At 37.1% G+C, this 16,103-nt stretch overlaps 1 protein-coding gene across 1 annotated transcript in view; it reads right to left on the reverse strand.

Moving 5' to 3' along the window:
* Thsd7a (thrombospondin type 1 domain containing 7A) overlaps positions 1–16,103 on the reverse strand; it is a 380,717-nt gene that overhangs the window by 21,939 nt on the left and 342,675 nt on the right. Inside the window, exons 16-19 of the mRNA XM_031381188.1 lie at positions 15,361–15,494; positions 10,689–10,842; positions 6,432–6,576; positions 5,078–5,193 (exon numbers count right to left, since the gene is read on the reverse strand). Of these exons, the coding sequence (XP_031237048.1) occupies positions 5,078–5,193; positions 6,432–6,576; positions 10,689–10,842; positions 15,361–15,494 (549 nt within the window). The remainder of the gene's footprint in view (positions 1–5,077; positions 5,194–6,431; positions 6,577–10,688; positions 10,843–15,360; positions 15,495–16,103) is intronic.

The following is a 16,103-nucleotide window of genomic DNA, read 5'->3' on the forward strand; positions in this document are numbered from 1 at the left end:
AGGAGACTTTTAAGGATTGTTTCTATTTCCTTAGGGCTTGTAGGACTATTTAGATAGTTTATTTAACTTTGGCAATTGTTATCTGTCTAGAAAACCATTTATTTCATTTATATTTTCCAATTTTGTAAAGGACAGTCTTCCCATTGAAGACCTAATGATTCTTTGAATTTCCTCAGTATCACTTATTATGACTCCACTTTCATTTCTGATTTTGATAATTTGGATATAGTCTCTCTGCATTTTAGCTAGTTTGGCTAAGGGTTTATTTATCTTGTTGACTTTTCTCAAAGAACCAGCTCTTTGTGTTGTTGATTGTTTGTATTGTTTTCTTTGTTTCTAATTGATTAATTTCTATCTGGAGTTTGATTATTTCCTGACATCTACTCCTCTTAGGTGTGTTTCAGTGGGTCAGGCACTAAAATCAAGAATTAATAAATGGGACCTCATGAAACTGATTAGAAAGAGATCTTCACCAACCCTTCATCTGACAGACGGCTAATACCCAAATATGGAAAGAACTCAAGAAGTTAGACATATACCACCAACCCCTAATAATTCAATTAAAAACTGTGGTGCAGAGCTAAACAGAGAATCCTCAACAGAGGAATCTGTAATGAGTGAGAAGCATTTAAAGATCTTTACCAATCCTATATCCAATAGAGATCTAATATCTAATAAATACAAAGAACTCAAGAAGTTGCACTCCAGAGAATCAAATAACCCTAATAAAAATGGGTACAGAGCTAAACAAAGAATTATCAACTGATGAATATTGAATATTGGCTGAGAAGCACCTAAAGAAATGTTCTATTCTTAGTCATCAGGGAAATGCAAATCAAAACAACCCTGAGATTCCACTTCACACCAGTCAGAATGGCTAAGGTCAAAACTCAGGTGACAGCAGATTCTGGCGAGTATTCTTGATAGTATTGCAAGCTGGTACAACCACTTTGGAAATCAGTCTGGCAGTTCCTCAGAAAATTGGACATAGTATTGCCTGAGGACCCAGTTATACCACTCCTGGGCATATACCCAAAAGATGCTGTAATATATAACAAGGACACATGCTTCACTATGTTCATAGCAGCCTTATTTATGATAGCCAGAAGCCGAAAAGAGCCCTCATGCCCCTAAACAGAAGAATGTATACAGAAAATGTGGTATATTTATACAATGGAGTACTACTCAGCTATTAAAAACAATGACTTCATGAAATTCACAGGCAAATGGATGGAACTAGAAAATATCATCCTAAGTGAGGTAGCCCATTCACAAAAGACCATACATGGTATGTACTCACTGTTAAGTGGATACTAGCCCAAAAGCTCAAAATACCCAAAATACAATTTACAGATTACATGAAGCTTAAGAAGAAGGAAGACCAAAGTGTGGATGCTTCTGTCCTTCTTAGAAGGGGAAACAAAATACTCAAAGGAGGAAATACAGAGACAAAGTGTAGTATAGAGACTGAAGGAAAGACCATCCAGCGACTCATAGCAGTGGGGGATATCACCAGGCAGGACTCCCAGTGGAGGGATAAGGACAGCAATCCACCTACAAAACCTTCTATCCAAAATCTTTCTTGCCTGCAAGAAGTGCAGGGACAAAAATAGAGCGGAGACAGAGAGGATGACCAAACAATGACTGGCCTGAATTTAGGCCCAGTTTTTTTGGGTAAGCACCGATACCTGACACTATTAATGATATTCTATTATATGCTTATTCTATTAAATGCTTCCAGACAGTAGACTAGCATAATTGTTCTTCAATGTGGAAATTTCTGGTTTCTTTGGAGAATTAGTTGTGTGATATGATGGTTTTCTATAAACTATCTTATGAGAAGATATATGTGGGAGAATGTTTTGCTAAGAACAGACACATGGTATTTTTCTAGAAAATGCCTGGAAAAAGGGCATATGATATTTTGCTGGAGACACAAGATGTTTGAAAAGAGTATAAGTATAACCCAACAGATAGTGGACTACACTGTAGCATTGGTTCACCTTTCCTTCTTTGCTGATCATTGTTTATTGTGACTTCATAGAGAGAAACACACCAAAGAATTTCTCATGATATTCCTGTGGCTTCAGGACAGTTGGCGTGGGTTTCTTCTGGATCAAACTGACATTGTTGATTTGTGAATTGTGCTTGTGAGTGGATTGAGCTATTGCTGCTGATTCATGTTAACTGACCTGACAACAGTGATTGGGATCACTCTTAAGGACTATTTCTAAACAAATCTACATCCCCTCTGCCCTATAAAACTTTCCTTTCTACTACCTCTGGTGGGTGGTGGGCTAGAAGGGAGGATATAGCATCTAAATTCCTGATTAAAATAGGTTTTAAGAAAGCAAAGCCTACAGTCCTCAGAGAAGCTTCACCTAGCAACCAATGGAAACAGCTGCAGAGAGATCCCAAGTTAAACATTAGATGGAGTTCAGAGAGTCTTGAGAAAGTGTTGGGGGAAGAATGGAGGGACCCAAAGAGAACATAGACTCCACAGGAAGACCAACTGAATCAACTAGCCTGGATCTTTGGGGGCTCTCTGAGATTGAAACATCAACCAAAGAGTGAGCATGGGCTAATCCAAGGTTCTCTGCACTTAAGTAATGCCCTCATCCTCTTCTCAGAGAAGGGGATGAGGGAATGGGGGAAGAATCTATGTGTGGGGTACTGGGAGGGGAGGGGGCCTGATATGGAGATGTAAAGTGAATAAATAAGTAACCAATGAAAAAAGAAATGTTCATCTTTTTAAAAAGGAAATGTGGGCCCTCAGAAATGTTTTAAATATAAATGTATACAATTTGCTTATGAAGAATTTCTAGTCTCAGGTTTATCTCACCAACTCTGCTATAACTCATTTATTTATTTATTTATTTATTTATTTATTTATTTATTTATTTATAGATGTGTATGGCCTCACATAATATACCATTTTATTTGCATTTTGATCCTGTTATTGTGACTTACATGCTATGGTTTCAAAGCATAGGAGTTTCAAGTTCACAGGTGATATGTTCCATTCCAACATTTTAAGTGAAGTCAAAGGTACAAAGTAGCATTAAAATAAAAAGTATTAATATTATAGCAGAGAATAACAAGTTTTATTGGTAATTCTCAGAACTGCCAACCCTTTTTGCTTTATATGAAAAAGTAATTTACATTTTTAGTATCTGTATGATATGCAAATATGCTATTATGAGAATGGATATAGACTATGAAATTATACAAGAGACCATGGGAAGGGAACAAGGTATGTTGAGGAAGGGGAAGGAGAGCAACAGGACACATGTGACATAAAAGAGAAAAAAAAAAGTACTGGATGCAATAGTACAGGAGGGAAGAAGATCTCAGGTAGGAGAAGAATTGTCATAATGAAGCGTAGTGTTTTTTATACTGATATGAATATCTACAATGACTTGCTAGCAAATGAGTAAAAAAAAAAAATCTAAAAATTACCAAATGGAAAAACACACTACATAAATGCTAGTGAATTTAACCCTAATTTTCCTCTTTGCTGGGCACTAATGACACATTTCTTTGTGGCCATTAGAGAAGCAGCAAGAGCTACCTACTGCTGCTGAACTGAATACAGGGTTTGCACAGGGGTTGGTAGGTAGGTGGTCCATGCATTGTTTACAAAGTCAGCACAGTTGTTCCTGGAACCAGCAGGACTCATAGGGATGTATAAAATGATACATGTGGTGTTTAATTCCCACAGAGAGCAGCTTCATTTTCCCCGAAGACAGCATTTGCCAGGGTGTTAGGATATGAACCTGAAGTTGTCCCTGAAGAATTCACAGGATAAAGGAAGCAATTTAAAAGAGTCTTCAATGCCTTGGGCTCTCCTACTACATGGGGCTCACTTCATGTTCTTGTGGAGGAAATATTCCTGGGTGTTTGCCTAAGAGAGTACACTAATTAGCTTAAGCTGGATCACCTGCCTCTCTCTGGGAAGGTAGTGTTTGTTGTAATAATCTTCATACACAAAAATGTTATTTACTGTTGGCTATATTGCTTAAATGGTATTATTTTTAAAAGAATGAATATAACTTACTTTAATTTAACATATAAATAGGCTGATTTGTGAAACAAGATTTTTTAGGGAGATGTTTATTGACTAAACAAAGTGATGCTTTCAGAGCATCTGGAAGACCATCCCTATAGTCAGAGATGTGAGGAAGTCAACATTACAAACACTTTGACAATGGCACTAAGTGGGTTCAAGTAGTTCCACTGTTGGCTTTACTTTGAGAGTTAAGACAATTCTGTTTCAGATCTACTAAAGCTCTTGCTTATTTTGGTCTAAAAAAATGACCCTGTGCATATCAGAAACACAGGGACTCAAAGGATAGGACTGTCATTGCCTTTGTGGTGTGGATATCAGACTGAAATCACTGCCATGCAAGATGTAGTTTCATGAAAAAAAAAAAAAAAAAAAAAAAAAAAAAAAAAAGAAAGGCCAATGCCAAGTTGCTGTGCTGCTCAGAAGGCGGCGGAGAGTCATAGCATTACTTTCCTTTGATGATTAACTATAAACTACAGTCTCTGAGCCTTAAAGATATCAGTGACAGACTTTCTTGCTTTGCTGGAGTATTAAGCTCTCTTATCCTGACTTGAGACCTAGTACTTAGATTCTCACAGCTGGGTATTGGGTCTTCATATCAAAATCTGCTATGAAACTGCATGTGATCAATGTTTAGCAACAGAAAGAATGAATGATAGATCTTGGCAGGTGTCCAAGCTCTGCACCCAATTCACATCAAATTACAAAAGATGATGAATGCTCTGATTAAGATCTATTGCTTTCATTCACCTTGATTGCTTATTGTTTCCTAAGCATTTCTTCCAGAATGGGCTAATTAGCATACCTCAGGGCTCCAAGCAGAACAAAATACAGGAAATTATCTGTGGAAATCAGTAGTGTGGATACTGTCTCTTTTCAAGAGGGCACTAGACAGCCTGTGAAAGCAGCTGTTGCCCATGCAATCGGGTGGAGCAAATGTCACTTGGCTCCATGTGAATTTAAGTTATTAGGGAAGAATTCCTTCAAAGATTTAACACAACACTCACCCACCTCTTCACAGTACTTTAGGTCAACAGACTTGCCATCACTTCGAACACAATCCAGCATCCTTGTTTTAATGCCATTCCCACAAACAGCCTTCTCACTCAATTGACATGTACTCCAGTCTGAATGAAAAAGACCCATTAGAACAGAAGGGGATGCATATAACAGACTTCAGATGAAACTCTAATGACCTGACTCCCATCCCTAATTCACAACTGCTTCCTAAGCCCCTCAATCAATCATCCCACATGCAAAGCATATGGGTCCCAGATTTGAACATATTAGGAGTCAAATGGAATTGCTGCAGTTGCACATAGTAGTGCGGATTATTTTTTTGAGGCAGATGTCTACTTGCCAATCTCGACAGCTAGCTATTTAGTGATATTGTAAAAACGGCTTGGCTGTACAGATCAATGCCATTTCAAAACTTTTTTTCTTAAGGAGAATGGAAATAAAAATTTGCTATTATGTATTTTTTTTTAGCAAAGTAAGCATAATTTTAATGGATGGTACTTTATATTATTATATAAATACTATGTACTTCATCATTGGCATAAGTAAAATTCTTTAAGAAATACAAACTCATTTATTTTGTAAATAACTTCAGCATATTTATCAAATACCCTTATTTTTTATCTTTAACAAAAAACATTCTTTCATCTTTCTCCAGGCAAGTACGAGTGTACCCTAGAGAACTTTGACTTTCTTTGTAGCATCAAAGCAAACTGTACAGAAAACTAAGAGACATAAGCCAGTGCGACTGCTATGTGCCTTTCTTCAATTTCTTGAGCTTGTTTCAACATAAAAATTACTAGGAAAAAAAAATCCAAGTTAGCTTCAATGTTGTATCAAACCATATAAAAACATAAAATATTTTTGATATGTATGTTTTGATGATATTAAATGAAATTTAAGAGATAAATGCAATTTATCACAAGTCTACTTTTCTGATATTTATTTTAAGATTACAGACATTTTACATCATGTTAATATTGTCCACAAATGTTCCTATGTCCTAAGAATTACTGATGTATATGTAACAATCAAATACCTGATAAAAAAGAAAATATTTTCTATAATCTCAAAATAGGAGGAGGTTTTAAAAAGGATTATTTTGAAAATTTATCACATACTTCACAAATTTAGTTTTTGCAATACTTTTATTCTTTATATTTTGATCTTTTCTAAACAACTAAACAGATGACTACTTCTGTCATGGGATACTGATTATTTCTCTGAGTGTAAGCTGCATTTCTAAATGGCACACAGGTGGAGCTGGCCTAGGCTGCTGGGAATGTCTGGAGCTGATCCCCGTGGGAAGAAGCCACAGAATCTAGAAGGACATGATGAAATGCTTTACCTGTGACATTATAGTCATAGTGGTAGCAGTTTCTGTTCAGGTTACAGGGCTCTTTCTCCACAGCATCAGGGCAGGCTCTTCCTTCATCAGCAGGCTGTCTGATGGGATCGGCTGACCTTTGCCTCGAACTACTTGGATTGCAAGGCTTACAGAAAACAATACCTTTTCAGAAAGGCAAACTTAGTCATAGAACAGCTAGCATGCTTCTGGAGCTGGATTTAGAGAACTGATTCATTGAGTTAATTTAAACAAAGAATTAACCTCATTGTGGATCAGAGTTCAGAGTTCCCATATATAAAATGTAGGCATGACAGAGTCTGATGTCCCATCCTAGCTAGAAGATGTTTAAGTCATTACCTCACACCTATAGAAACACATTCATAAGGGACATTTTTAGTAACACAGAATGCTAATTCCATATGCTGAAATGATTCAGATATATTTAAATGTGTATATGTGTATGCGTGCTTGTGTGTGTATATAAATTGGCTTAAATGAATTAAATAAATATCAAGGTATTTGATGTTCCTAATGCATATTCTCTTATAACCAATTTGCATCTACACAGTGATAGGCTATTATCTTATTGGTGCATCTTTCTATAAACATTTAGATTCTAAGAATAGAACAGGACAAAAAATTGGATTTCTTAGGCCTAAAGCAGTTATTGTCTTCTGCTCTTGCTGTATGTTGATCACACCATGGAAAGAATACTTACTGAATTGAGAGAATGCAAAATATATAAATGTCTTGCTACCATGTCCAGAGTACATTGAACTACTCTGCCTCCTATATCTGTATAGTCTTTGAACTTAACAGTTCTTTTCACATAATAAATGTTTGGTTTTTGTTTATTGCTGTCCTGGGTGATGAGTCAATTCATAAAGTCAAAAAGGCACACCTTTGTCAACTAGCTGAGTTTTAGTCTCAATCCAAAATTTCTACTGTAAAATGCCCAAGAGAACAAAATAGTTTTCACAAACTCTTCTGTGTTACATATGGTAGAACTTAATATTTCTTCTAAGATGGCTACTTGTGGATATTTAAACTGAACCCAGATGGGCACAGTTCCTATTTGGGGGTTCCTGATATTGAAATCCCTGTTAAGGAATTTAAGAAGTGGCCCAAATTCAACAGCCCTTGTTTTATATAAGCTGAATATTCTTTTAACTGAATCCTTGATGACAAGAATTCCATCACTGTAAATTGTAGAATATAGTTCAGATGCAGAATTAAAACAGAAATTCATTTGCAAACCTTTATGTAGGGTAGAGCCTTTACCCTTCTTTTAACATCTGTTCAAATGATATATTGGCCCTATTTTGCTTCTGGATAGTCAGTTAGTTGCCACTTAGCATTATAACAATATTAACACACAGCAAAATACAGCAACTCACTTTGGAAAACACAGACTCTAAACTTGCCTGAAGTTGTATTTTATTTACTGTCTTAACATTTAACATATCTTTCTAATTTTTTTCACATTGCTTTTCACAGCTGTGCAGGATTAAGCAAAGTGTGCTGGATAACTTTCTGTCAACTTGACACAGGTTAGAGTTCTCTGACAGCAGGGAACCTCAATTGAGAAATTCCTCTGTAAGATTGGGCTTTAGGCAAGCTTGTAGAGTTTTTCTTAGTGATTAATGGGGGAAGGACCCAGCCCATTCTTTGTTGGTTCTTCCCTGGACTGTTGGTCTTGGGTTTGATAAGAAAGCAGGATGAGCAGGTCAGTGAGCAAGCTAGTATGCAGCATTCCTCCATGGCCTTTGTATCAGCTCTGGCCTCCAGGGGTCCTGCCCTTCATGAGTTACTTCCCTCACTGTTTTTTGATGATAAACTGGTATACAGAAGTGTGATTGTGAGTGAGATAAACCATTTCAAGTTGCCTCTGGTCATGATGTGTCAGCAGGACATTAGTAACCTTAACTAAGAAACTAAGACGATGGAAGATCAAAGTGTGGATACTTTGATCCTTCATCTAAGGGGGAACAAAATACCCATGGGAGGAGTTGCAGAGACAAAGTGTAGAGCAGAGACTGAAGGAAGGACAATTCAGAGACTGCCCCACCTGGGAATCCTTCCCACATTCAGTCACCAAACCCAGACACTATTGTGGATGCCAGCAAGTGCTGGCTGACAGGAGCCTGATATAGCTGTCTTTTGAGAGGCTCTGCCAATGCCCAATACAGAAGTGGAGGCTCACAGCCATCCATTGGACTGAGCACAGGGTTCCCAATGGAGCTAGAGAAAGGACCCATGGAGCTGAAGTGGTTTATAGCCCTTTAGGAGGAACAACAATATGAACTAACTAGCACCCTCAGAGCTCCCAGAGACTAAGCCAACCAACCAAAGAGTACTCATGGCTCCAGCTGCATATGTAGCTGAGGATGGCCTAGTTGGTTATCAATGGGAAGAGAGGCCCTTGGTCCTGTGAAGGCTCTACGCCCCAGTGTAGGGGAATGCCAGGGCCAGGAAGCAGGAGAGGATGGGTTGGTAAACAGAAGGAGGGAATAGGGTTTTTTTTTTCCAGAGGGGAAACTGGGATAGGGGATATCATTTGAAATGTAAATAAAATATTTAATAAAAAGACAGACACAGAGAGAGAGATAGAGAGAGATAGAGAGAGAGAAAAAGGGAAAGAGAGAGAAAAACTGTTGCTCATGCTGTTTCAAGCAATTCCCTTCCTCTAGATGGGTGCTAGGGTCCTCAATGTTGTTGAAATCTAAAATTCCGCTTGATTTTGAACTCATCTATCTTTCTAGGAGTGAAAAGGTTGTGATGGTTATCCTTGGTTGTCCAAGTCCCTTCATCTAGAATTAACTAAAACCCAAATGGCTGAGCATGCCTGTGAGGTATTCTTTCTTATCATTTGAAGTAGGAAGACCCAGTTCTAATCTAGATCTTTGAAGTGAGAAGTGAGAAGCTACCCCTTTAATACAGATCTTTTGTGGTGGGAAGGTCCACCTTTAACCTGGGTCACACCTTCTGCTGGGAGCCTGTATAAAGAACCTAGAAGAAAGCAACTCTGCTTGTTTCTTCGGTCACTCGCAAGTCCATCACCTAAGTAGAATCTACTTTGGGATTCTGGCATATACTTAATGAAGACAATCTGAGACATTCAGCCTCTTGGACTGAAAAGCTACTGACCGGATTTTTCGACTTTCTGTGGCTAGCCATTTTCGGAGTAGCTGGACCATAGACTGTAAGCCATTCTGATACATCTCTTACCTCCAATCTCTATATACTATATTCCTCTACAGCAGTGGTTCTCAAACTTCCTAATTCTGCAACCCTCTGGTAGAATTCTTCATTTATTGTGACCCACAAGTATAAAATTATTTCTTTTGTATATTATAACTGTAACCATGCTACTCTTTTTATGAATCATCATGTAAATATGTAATATGCAGGATATATGATATGTGACCTCCAAAAGGGCTGTACCCTATGGGTAGAGAACCTGCTCTAGAGAATCCTGACTAATACCCAGGTAAGCTGTTTTTGTAAGAGAAATGACAGTAACCACCCTCCTCTAAGACAGGAACTGAGAAGTGCTTCAAAGAGATGCTCCGGGAAGGTAGAGTTTTGGCACATGGTCTTTTCTTCTGATGGAAAAGTGGACTTGATAGGATGAGATGCATATTGTCACAGATTCTGTTATATAGTGATTCTATTATCAAATTGGAGGTTGTTGAAGTGAGGTTGCTTCTATACTCATCAACAGGGATACTGACAGCAGGTTCACTGAATGGAAATTACTATCATTTGGTTTCTGTGTTTCAATATTTACACACAACCATCTTAGAAGAATGCTTGAAGACCTACCATGTATAACCTTCTTCCTCTTCAGTTTCTTACTTAAGATTATTGGCTTGTCAGTGTTAATACTCCTGCTGCAGCACTTCCCTGTGTGAAATAGTGTTCTTCCCATTTACATTAATCATTTAAGTACCTTCACTGGAGTTTCATTCTTTCTTTATTTTAACTAGAGAGAACCATTATGACCACTGCAGTTTTTAACATGCTGTGTAATCTCTAAGGCCTGCTGAAGGAATCATCTGCTGGTTTAGAAGCATGCTTGAGAAAGAGCAAACAGTTTGCAAGAACTCAAGCTGTTGCAGAAACATTGCTGAATTTACATGGCTTACATTTACATGAAGTTACAAGGAAGTGTCCAAAAAGGCACACTTTGCTTTGTGTACATGGCTCACAAAAATTAAGCAAACTCCATTTTACCCAAATAGTCTATAATCTCACCAAAGTACACTGGGTCCATGGTCCCCACTCAGATATCACACAGTCCTCAGGGCATGGTAGTTTACACTCTCTAGAGCCCAGGGGCATATCTTCTGGGTCACACAGGTAATCCTCCACATGTTCAGAAGGGCCATCTGCTGTATTCTGCATGCATCTAAGAGAAAATGTTTACATCAGCAAAGGAACTAGGCCAAGTAAAATGACAGTCAACACACAGGATGGTGTTTCTAATTAAGCCACCATCTGATGGAAAACATTATCCCAAAGGGAAGAGTTATAAGAAAGTATGTCTCCCTACATATAGTTAGTATTTCTCTAAGATTAAAATAAAAATATATATTCATATGCATAGTCATAATATTTTAATTGAATAGCTTCAGTGCTATTTTGTTTCTTGTAAGGGAAGTGACTTGTCCACCCATATATTAAAACTGAACTGATGAAAATTGGTCTAAAGTGATTCTCAGAGGAGATACAGATGATCATAGATGACAGAGGCTAAGGGACAGTCCAATGTCCACACAAAATGTTTCATAAGGTGATTTACAAGATAAGGCATTTATTTATCAGTTTGTTTTGTCATTAAAAAGTAATTTTAGCTGCCAGCAAGATGACTCAGTGAGTAAAGGCATTTGCAATCAAACCAGGTGACCTGATTTCAATCCCTAAAACTCCCATGGTAGAAAAGAAAGAACTAAGTCCTTCACATTGTTCTCTGAGCACATGGGTACTATGATGTGTAAACACACATAGACACACAGATACACAGACATACACACACAAACAGAGACACACACATACAACCATACAAGTTCTCTAATTGAGGTTATTTGGCTCTTGCTAGTTTTTTGTCATTGTTAGTTTTTCTTATATTAGGACAAATTCAAACCTTTGTTCATACTATTCCATAATGACCAGTCAAGAAATCCTCTTGAGAAGCTAATTAATGTGGCTTCATTTTACTGTAGTTAATAATCTCTCTGTGAACTTTAGTAGTAAAAGAGAAAGCCTTGATCCTTAATTTATAATGTAGGAAAGGTCACACTTATTAACGTGTCTGGTAAGAGAGTCGCCTACGGGAAGATGAAAAGGAAGATAGGCTCTTGAACCTCTTAGGGCCATTGCAGTGTTTGAACCTGTTGGCTGAATCACGTCACAGTTAGATACTTGGCATCCCATCTGTTCTCAGAGATTTACAGTGAAGAAGGACACTGTGGCTCAAACTATACTATAAAGAATCATTCTTTATAGTGATAAGCTTAAAAATAAATATTTCTGTCAAGTGAGATACATTAAAAGATTGAAAAGCTGTCATTAGTTGTATATTGATTGAGTATGCAATTTAGAAAATATGTAAACACTGGATCTCTGTACTTTTTTAAAAAAATCATTTCATAAAAATGAATCAATAGATATTTGGTGATGTCAATGTTGAAAAATTAAATTACAAATTTCTTTGAAAGAGGTTTTAGTTACATAAAGAAATGTTCTATTTTTAGTAGCATTTACAATGTTCTGATAGTGGCATGATAAACAGGCCAAGTGTTTCTATGTTCAAAAGATAAAATTGATCACATTCTTAGCAGATACTGATGCAGCACAAGGATTAACTTATAAAATTGCCTATTGATCCAAGTTAAGAATAGATGTCCAATACCCTATTAGGTAGCTCTGTACATGTAACTTTATAAGAAAATCTTTCTTAGTTCTGTGCCCCAGTGTAGGGGAATGCCAGGGCCAATAAGTGGGAGAGGGTGGGGTGGCAGGCATGGGGAAGGGGGAGGCAACAGGGGTTTGTTTTTGTTTTTTTTTGTTGTTTTTTGGAGGGGAAACTAGGAATGGAGAAATTTACATGTAAATAAAGAAAATATCTAATAAAAAAAGAAAATCTTTCTTATTTTGCAGTTGTGTAAATAACTCAAAAATCAAAATAAGTAATAAACTTCTTTTGAACAGACTTGATTTATTTTAAAACAGATTATTATTTTAAATGTACTTTCATTTCATAAATTAGGAACAAATTCTACCAACCAGAATGTGTATTTTTTTTTATTTGGCATTAACAATATGTTTTTCCACCTAGAGTTCAGAATAAATACTTGGATCAAGCTGAAGCCAAAAGAAATAGGTTTTGAATTTGTTTTCTTCATAGTCTTGGCCTTTCTATATTTCCAAAGAGCAAGAACACTTTTTTGAGAAGACTGAAGTATATTAGAAGCACATGACCAATTTGGAAGTGAAGAAGTCACAGACTCATAACAGGGAAGGGAATAAAAGTTGGACTATCTGTATGGAAACAACAGCCACAGTAGTAGAAACTAAAAATGCCTCTCTTTTTAGTTTTTGTCACCATATGCATGAAATTTACAAAAACACGCATGCCATCCACAGCTTGACTGTTTCTTTGCCTAGCCCTCTTGAGGCCCAGGTTTGATTCTTAGCCCTAGGAGAAGCAAAGAAAAATAGAAATAAGGAAAGAATAAAAGGAAGGGAAGGAGAAAGAGAGAGAGAGAGAGAGAGAGAGAGAGAGAGAGAGAGAGAGAGAGAGAGAGAGAGAAACAGAGACAGAGACAGAGACAGAGAGAGACAGAGAGAGACAGAGAGAGAGGAGAAAGGTGGCAGGAGGGAAGGCAGTGGGGAAGGAAGGCTTTCTATTGGGAAGAAGCACTTCCACTCTCCACTTTCCTACATGTCATTCTGTCTTAATGAGTAGGACTGGAAATATGCAAACACAAAGCTGTTCTTTTACAGACTTATCTCTTCTGAAATGTCAGTCCACATTTGTGTGGAGGCAGGACATACTGACCCTAATTAGCAGAGGATAGAGCTTGAGGCAATGGCCACTCAATCAGGAACAAACAGGCACATCATTATATGATCAGAGATCATGATCAATACTGACCCTTCTCTCTATTGCATCAACCTCAATACCCAGGTTGATCTGAAAGTTACTTTGTTACAAGCGTGCTTGGGAATACTGAAGATAACTACTTACAAATCAAAAGGAAGCATGCACACAAGTAGTTGAAGAAAAGGTACAATGTAATATCTTGATTATAATTTTTCACTAACAAAACAAGCAACTGAATGAAGCAAACTCTTCACATAAGGAAATGACTTTTAAATTTGGAGAGGAAAATTTTAATTTGGAGGCAGAAGTGTGAAGAAGAGGAACTCTCGTTTTCCCTTTCCATTTTTATTCTACTTATCTTTCTTCCCATCTTCATCTTTATTCCACTTTTATTATGACACATAGGAGTTGTAAATGGAGCATTCAGATGGATAGTTGAGACAAACAAAATTATACATATTTTATATGAAGTTTTATGATATAAATGTTAATAAAAAACTTTCTATTGAAATAGATCAGGAAACATTACGTGATTCTAAAATTCAAATTATAGATGAGACTGTATTGTTGTTAAGTTCTGCATTTATTTTTATTGTGTTTTAGCCTCCTTTGTGGTTAAAAAGTATGTTCTACATCTGTGCTGGCCAACAGAACAGCCACATATGGCTGCGAACAGTTTGCAATTATGAGTAGTGTGAATGGAGAAATGTAGTCAAAACTTTAATTACTTTAAGGTGAAAATGAAATAACTACACATGACCAGTAGTTATCTTATCAGGCAGGATAACTCTATTAGAATATGTGAGAGGTAAAAGCTATCCAGAGGTTCAGAGGAGGCTCTGAATATAAGAGTATTCAAATGCTAGCCAGGTTGACATAGGGAGCAAGCTGTCAAAGCAGGGAATTTGAAAATATTTTCAGAAATATATTTGGCTTTTGTTGTAGGAAAGATGGCTCAGTAAGTAAAGGGTTTGCCTCATAAGCATGAGAACATGGTTTCAATTCCCAACACTCATGTGTCAAAATTAGTAGGCTCGACAGCACACATCTGTAATCTAGTACTTAGGAGGCAGGGGCAGCTGTGTACCCTGGGCTTTTTGGCTGTTTCATGTTCAGTGAGAAACCTTAGCTCAAAAAGTAAGGAAAATAAAGAATGAGAAATGCATCCAATGCCGATCTCGTCCTCCAAACCCACATGAATACACACACACATACACACACACACACACACACACACACACACACACACACACACACACACACATATATATATATATATATATATATATACAAAGAAGCATACTCGGCTTTAAACAGGTCACTGAGTTTTAATATCCACACACATAAAGCTTGCATTCAACATTTATTTCCAGTGGTTAGTCATGATAACACACAGAGCTAGCAGGTTGTATTTATATACTTAGGAATCTATATTTCTATCTATATATCTGTATTTATATATATACATGCATGTATGTAACAACAATTAATGAAAAAAGAAGCCATGGATTTTCAAAAAAGCAAGAAGGGGTATTTTGGAGGGAAAATCTGGGGGAAGGAAAGGAGAAGGCATGTAATTATATTATAATCTCAAAAACAAATGTAAGTTTTAAAAGCTATTTTAAAGTGAAGCTTTTTGGGTCAGGAATTAGAATATCCAACCTGCTGTTTGCAATAGAGGGTCTTAATTTCCAAGAACCCAGATTTCCTAAAACAAAAATTAATGAAGGTTGTCAGGAGAGCAGAGATGAGAGATGCTGCATGTTGTTTCTTGTGGAGATGGTTGACAGTTTGCTTCTCGGTCATTCTACTAGGTCTTACCTCACTTTTCGGGTCTGCACACCCTCTCCACAGTTGTCTCGCATGTCCACAAAGGTCACCTTGCAGACACTCCATGGCTCAGTGACCCATATGTACTGGTTGCAGTCGCTGTGACATGGGACGACCTCATACACCTGAAACACACACCTGGTGATCTCAGGCAGTAGAATGAGAACGGGGAAGGGTGGATGGAGAACTTCTATGTCACCACAATCATTATTCCAACAGTCTACTTCCATTTGCACTCCTTATTGTTTCTACCCTCAAGTAGGAAGAAAGATTTCATCTTAAGAAGCCTAGTTAAGAAGAGAAAATTGGGCTGAACTGCGTACTCTGTTTTTACACAGTGGGTATTCTAACTCACTGGGCCAGAATCAAAACATATTTCCATAAACTGACATTTAGCACACTAAATTAAAATCTTTTGGACTATCCATTTTGTTTGGAGTTTTGTGTGTCTTTAGTTCTTAGCCCAGGGCACTCATGTGCTAGATAAAATTTATCAAACAAATGAATGAGATGGATACTATAAACATATCTGTATTTCAGATAATTATAATTTACACAGTTTTACATATAAATGTATATAGTTGTAAGAATTAACATTTTTTTCTCATACAAGAAACTGAAATGATAAGTAAATGGAAATAAGCCCATCATGAAACTAATCCTCAATCCCTTGAGTTATGGAAACAAGGTCCTGAATTAGTTTTACATGATGTATAGCTACAGACACAGCTGTC

This window comes from Mastomys coucha, unplaced genomic scaffold (genome assembly GCF_008632895.1).
Source record: "Mastomys coucha isolate ucsf_1 unplaced genomic scaffold, UCSF_Mcou_1 pScaffold20, whole genome shotgun sequence".
Taxonomy (NCBI): Eukaryota; Metazoa; Chordata; class Mammalia; order Rodentia; family Muridae; genus Mastomys; species Mastomys coucha.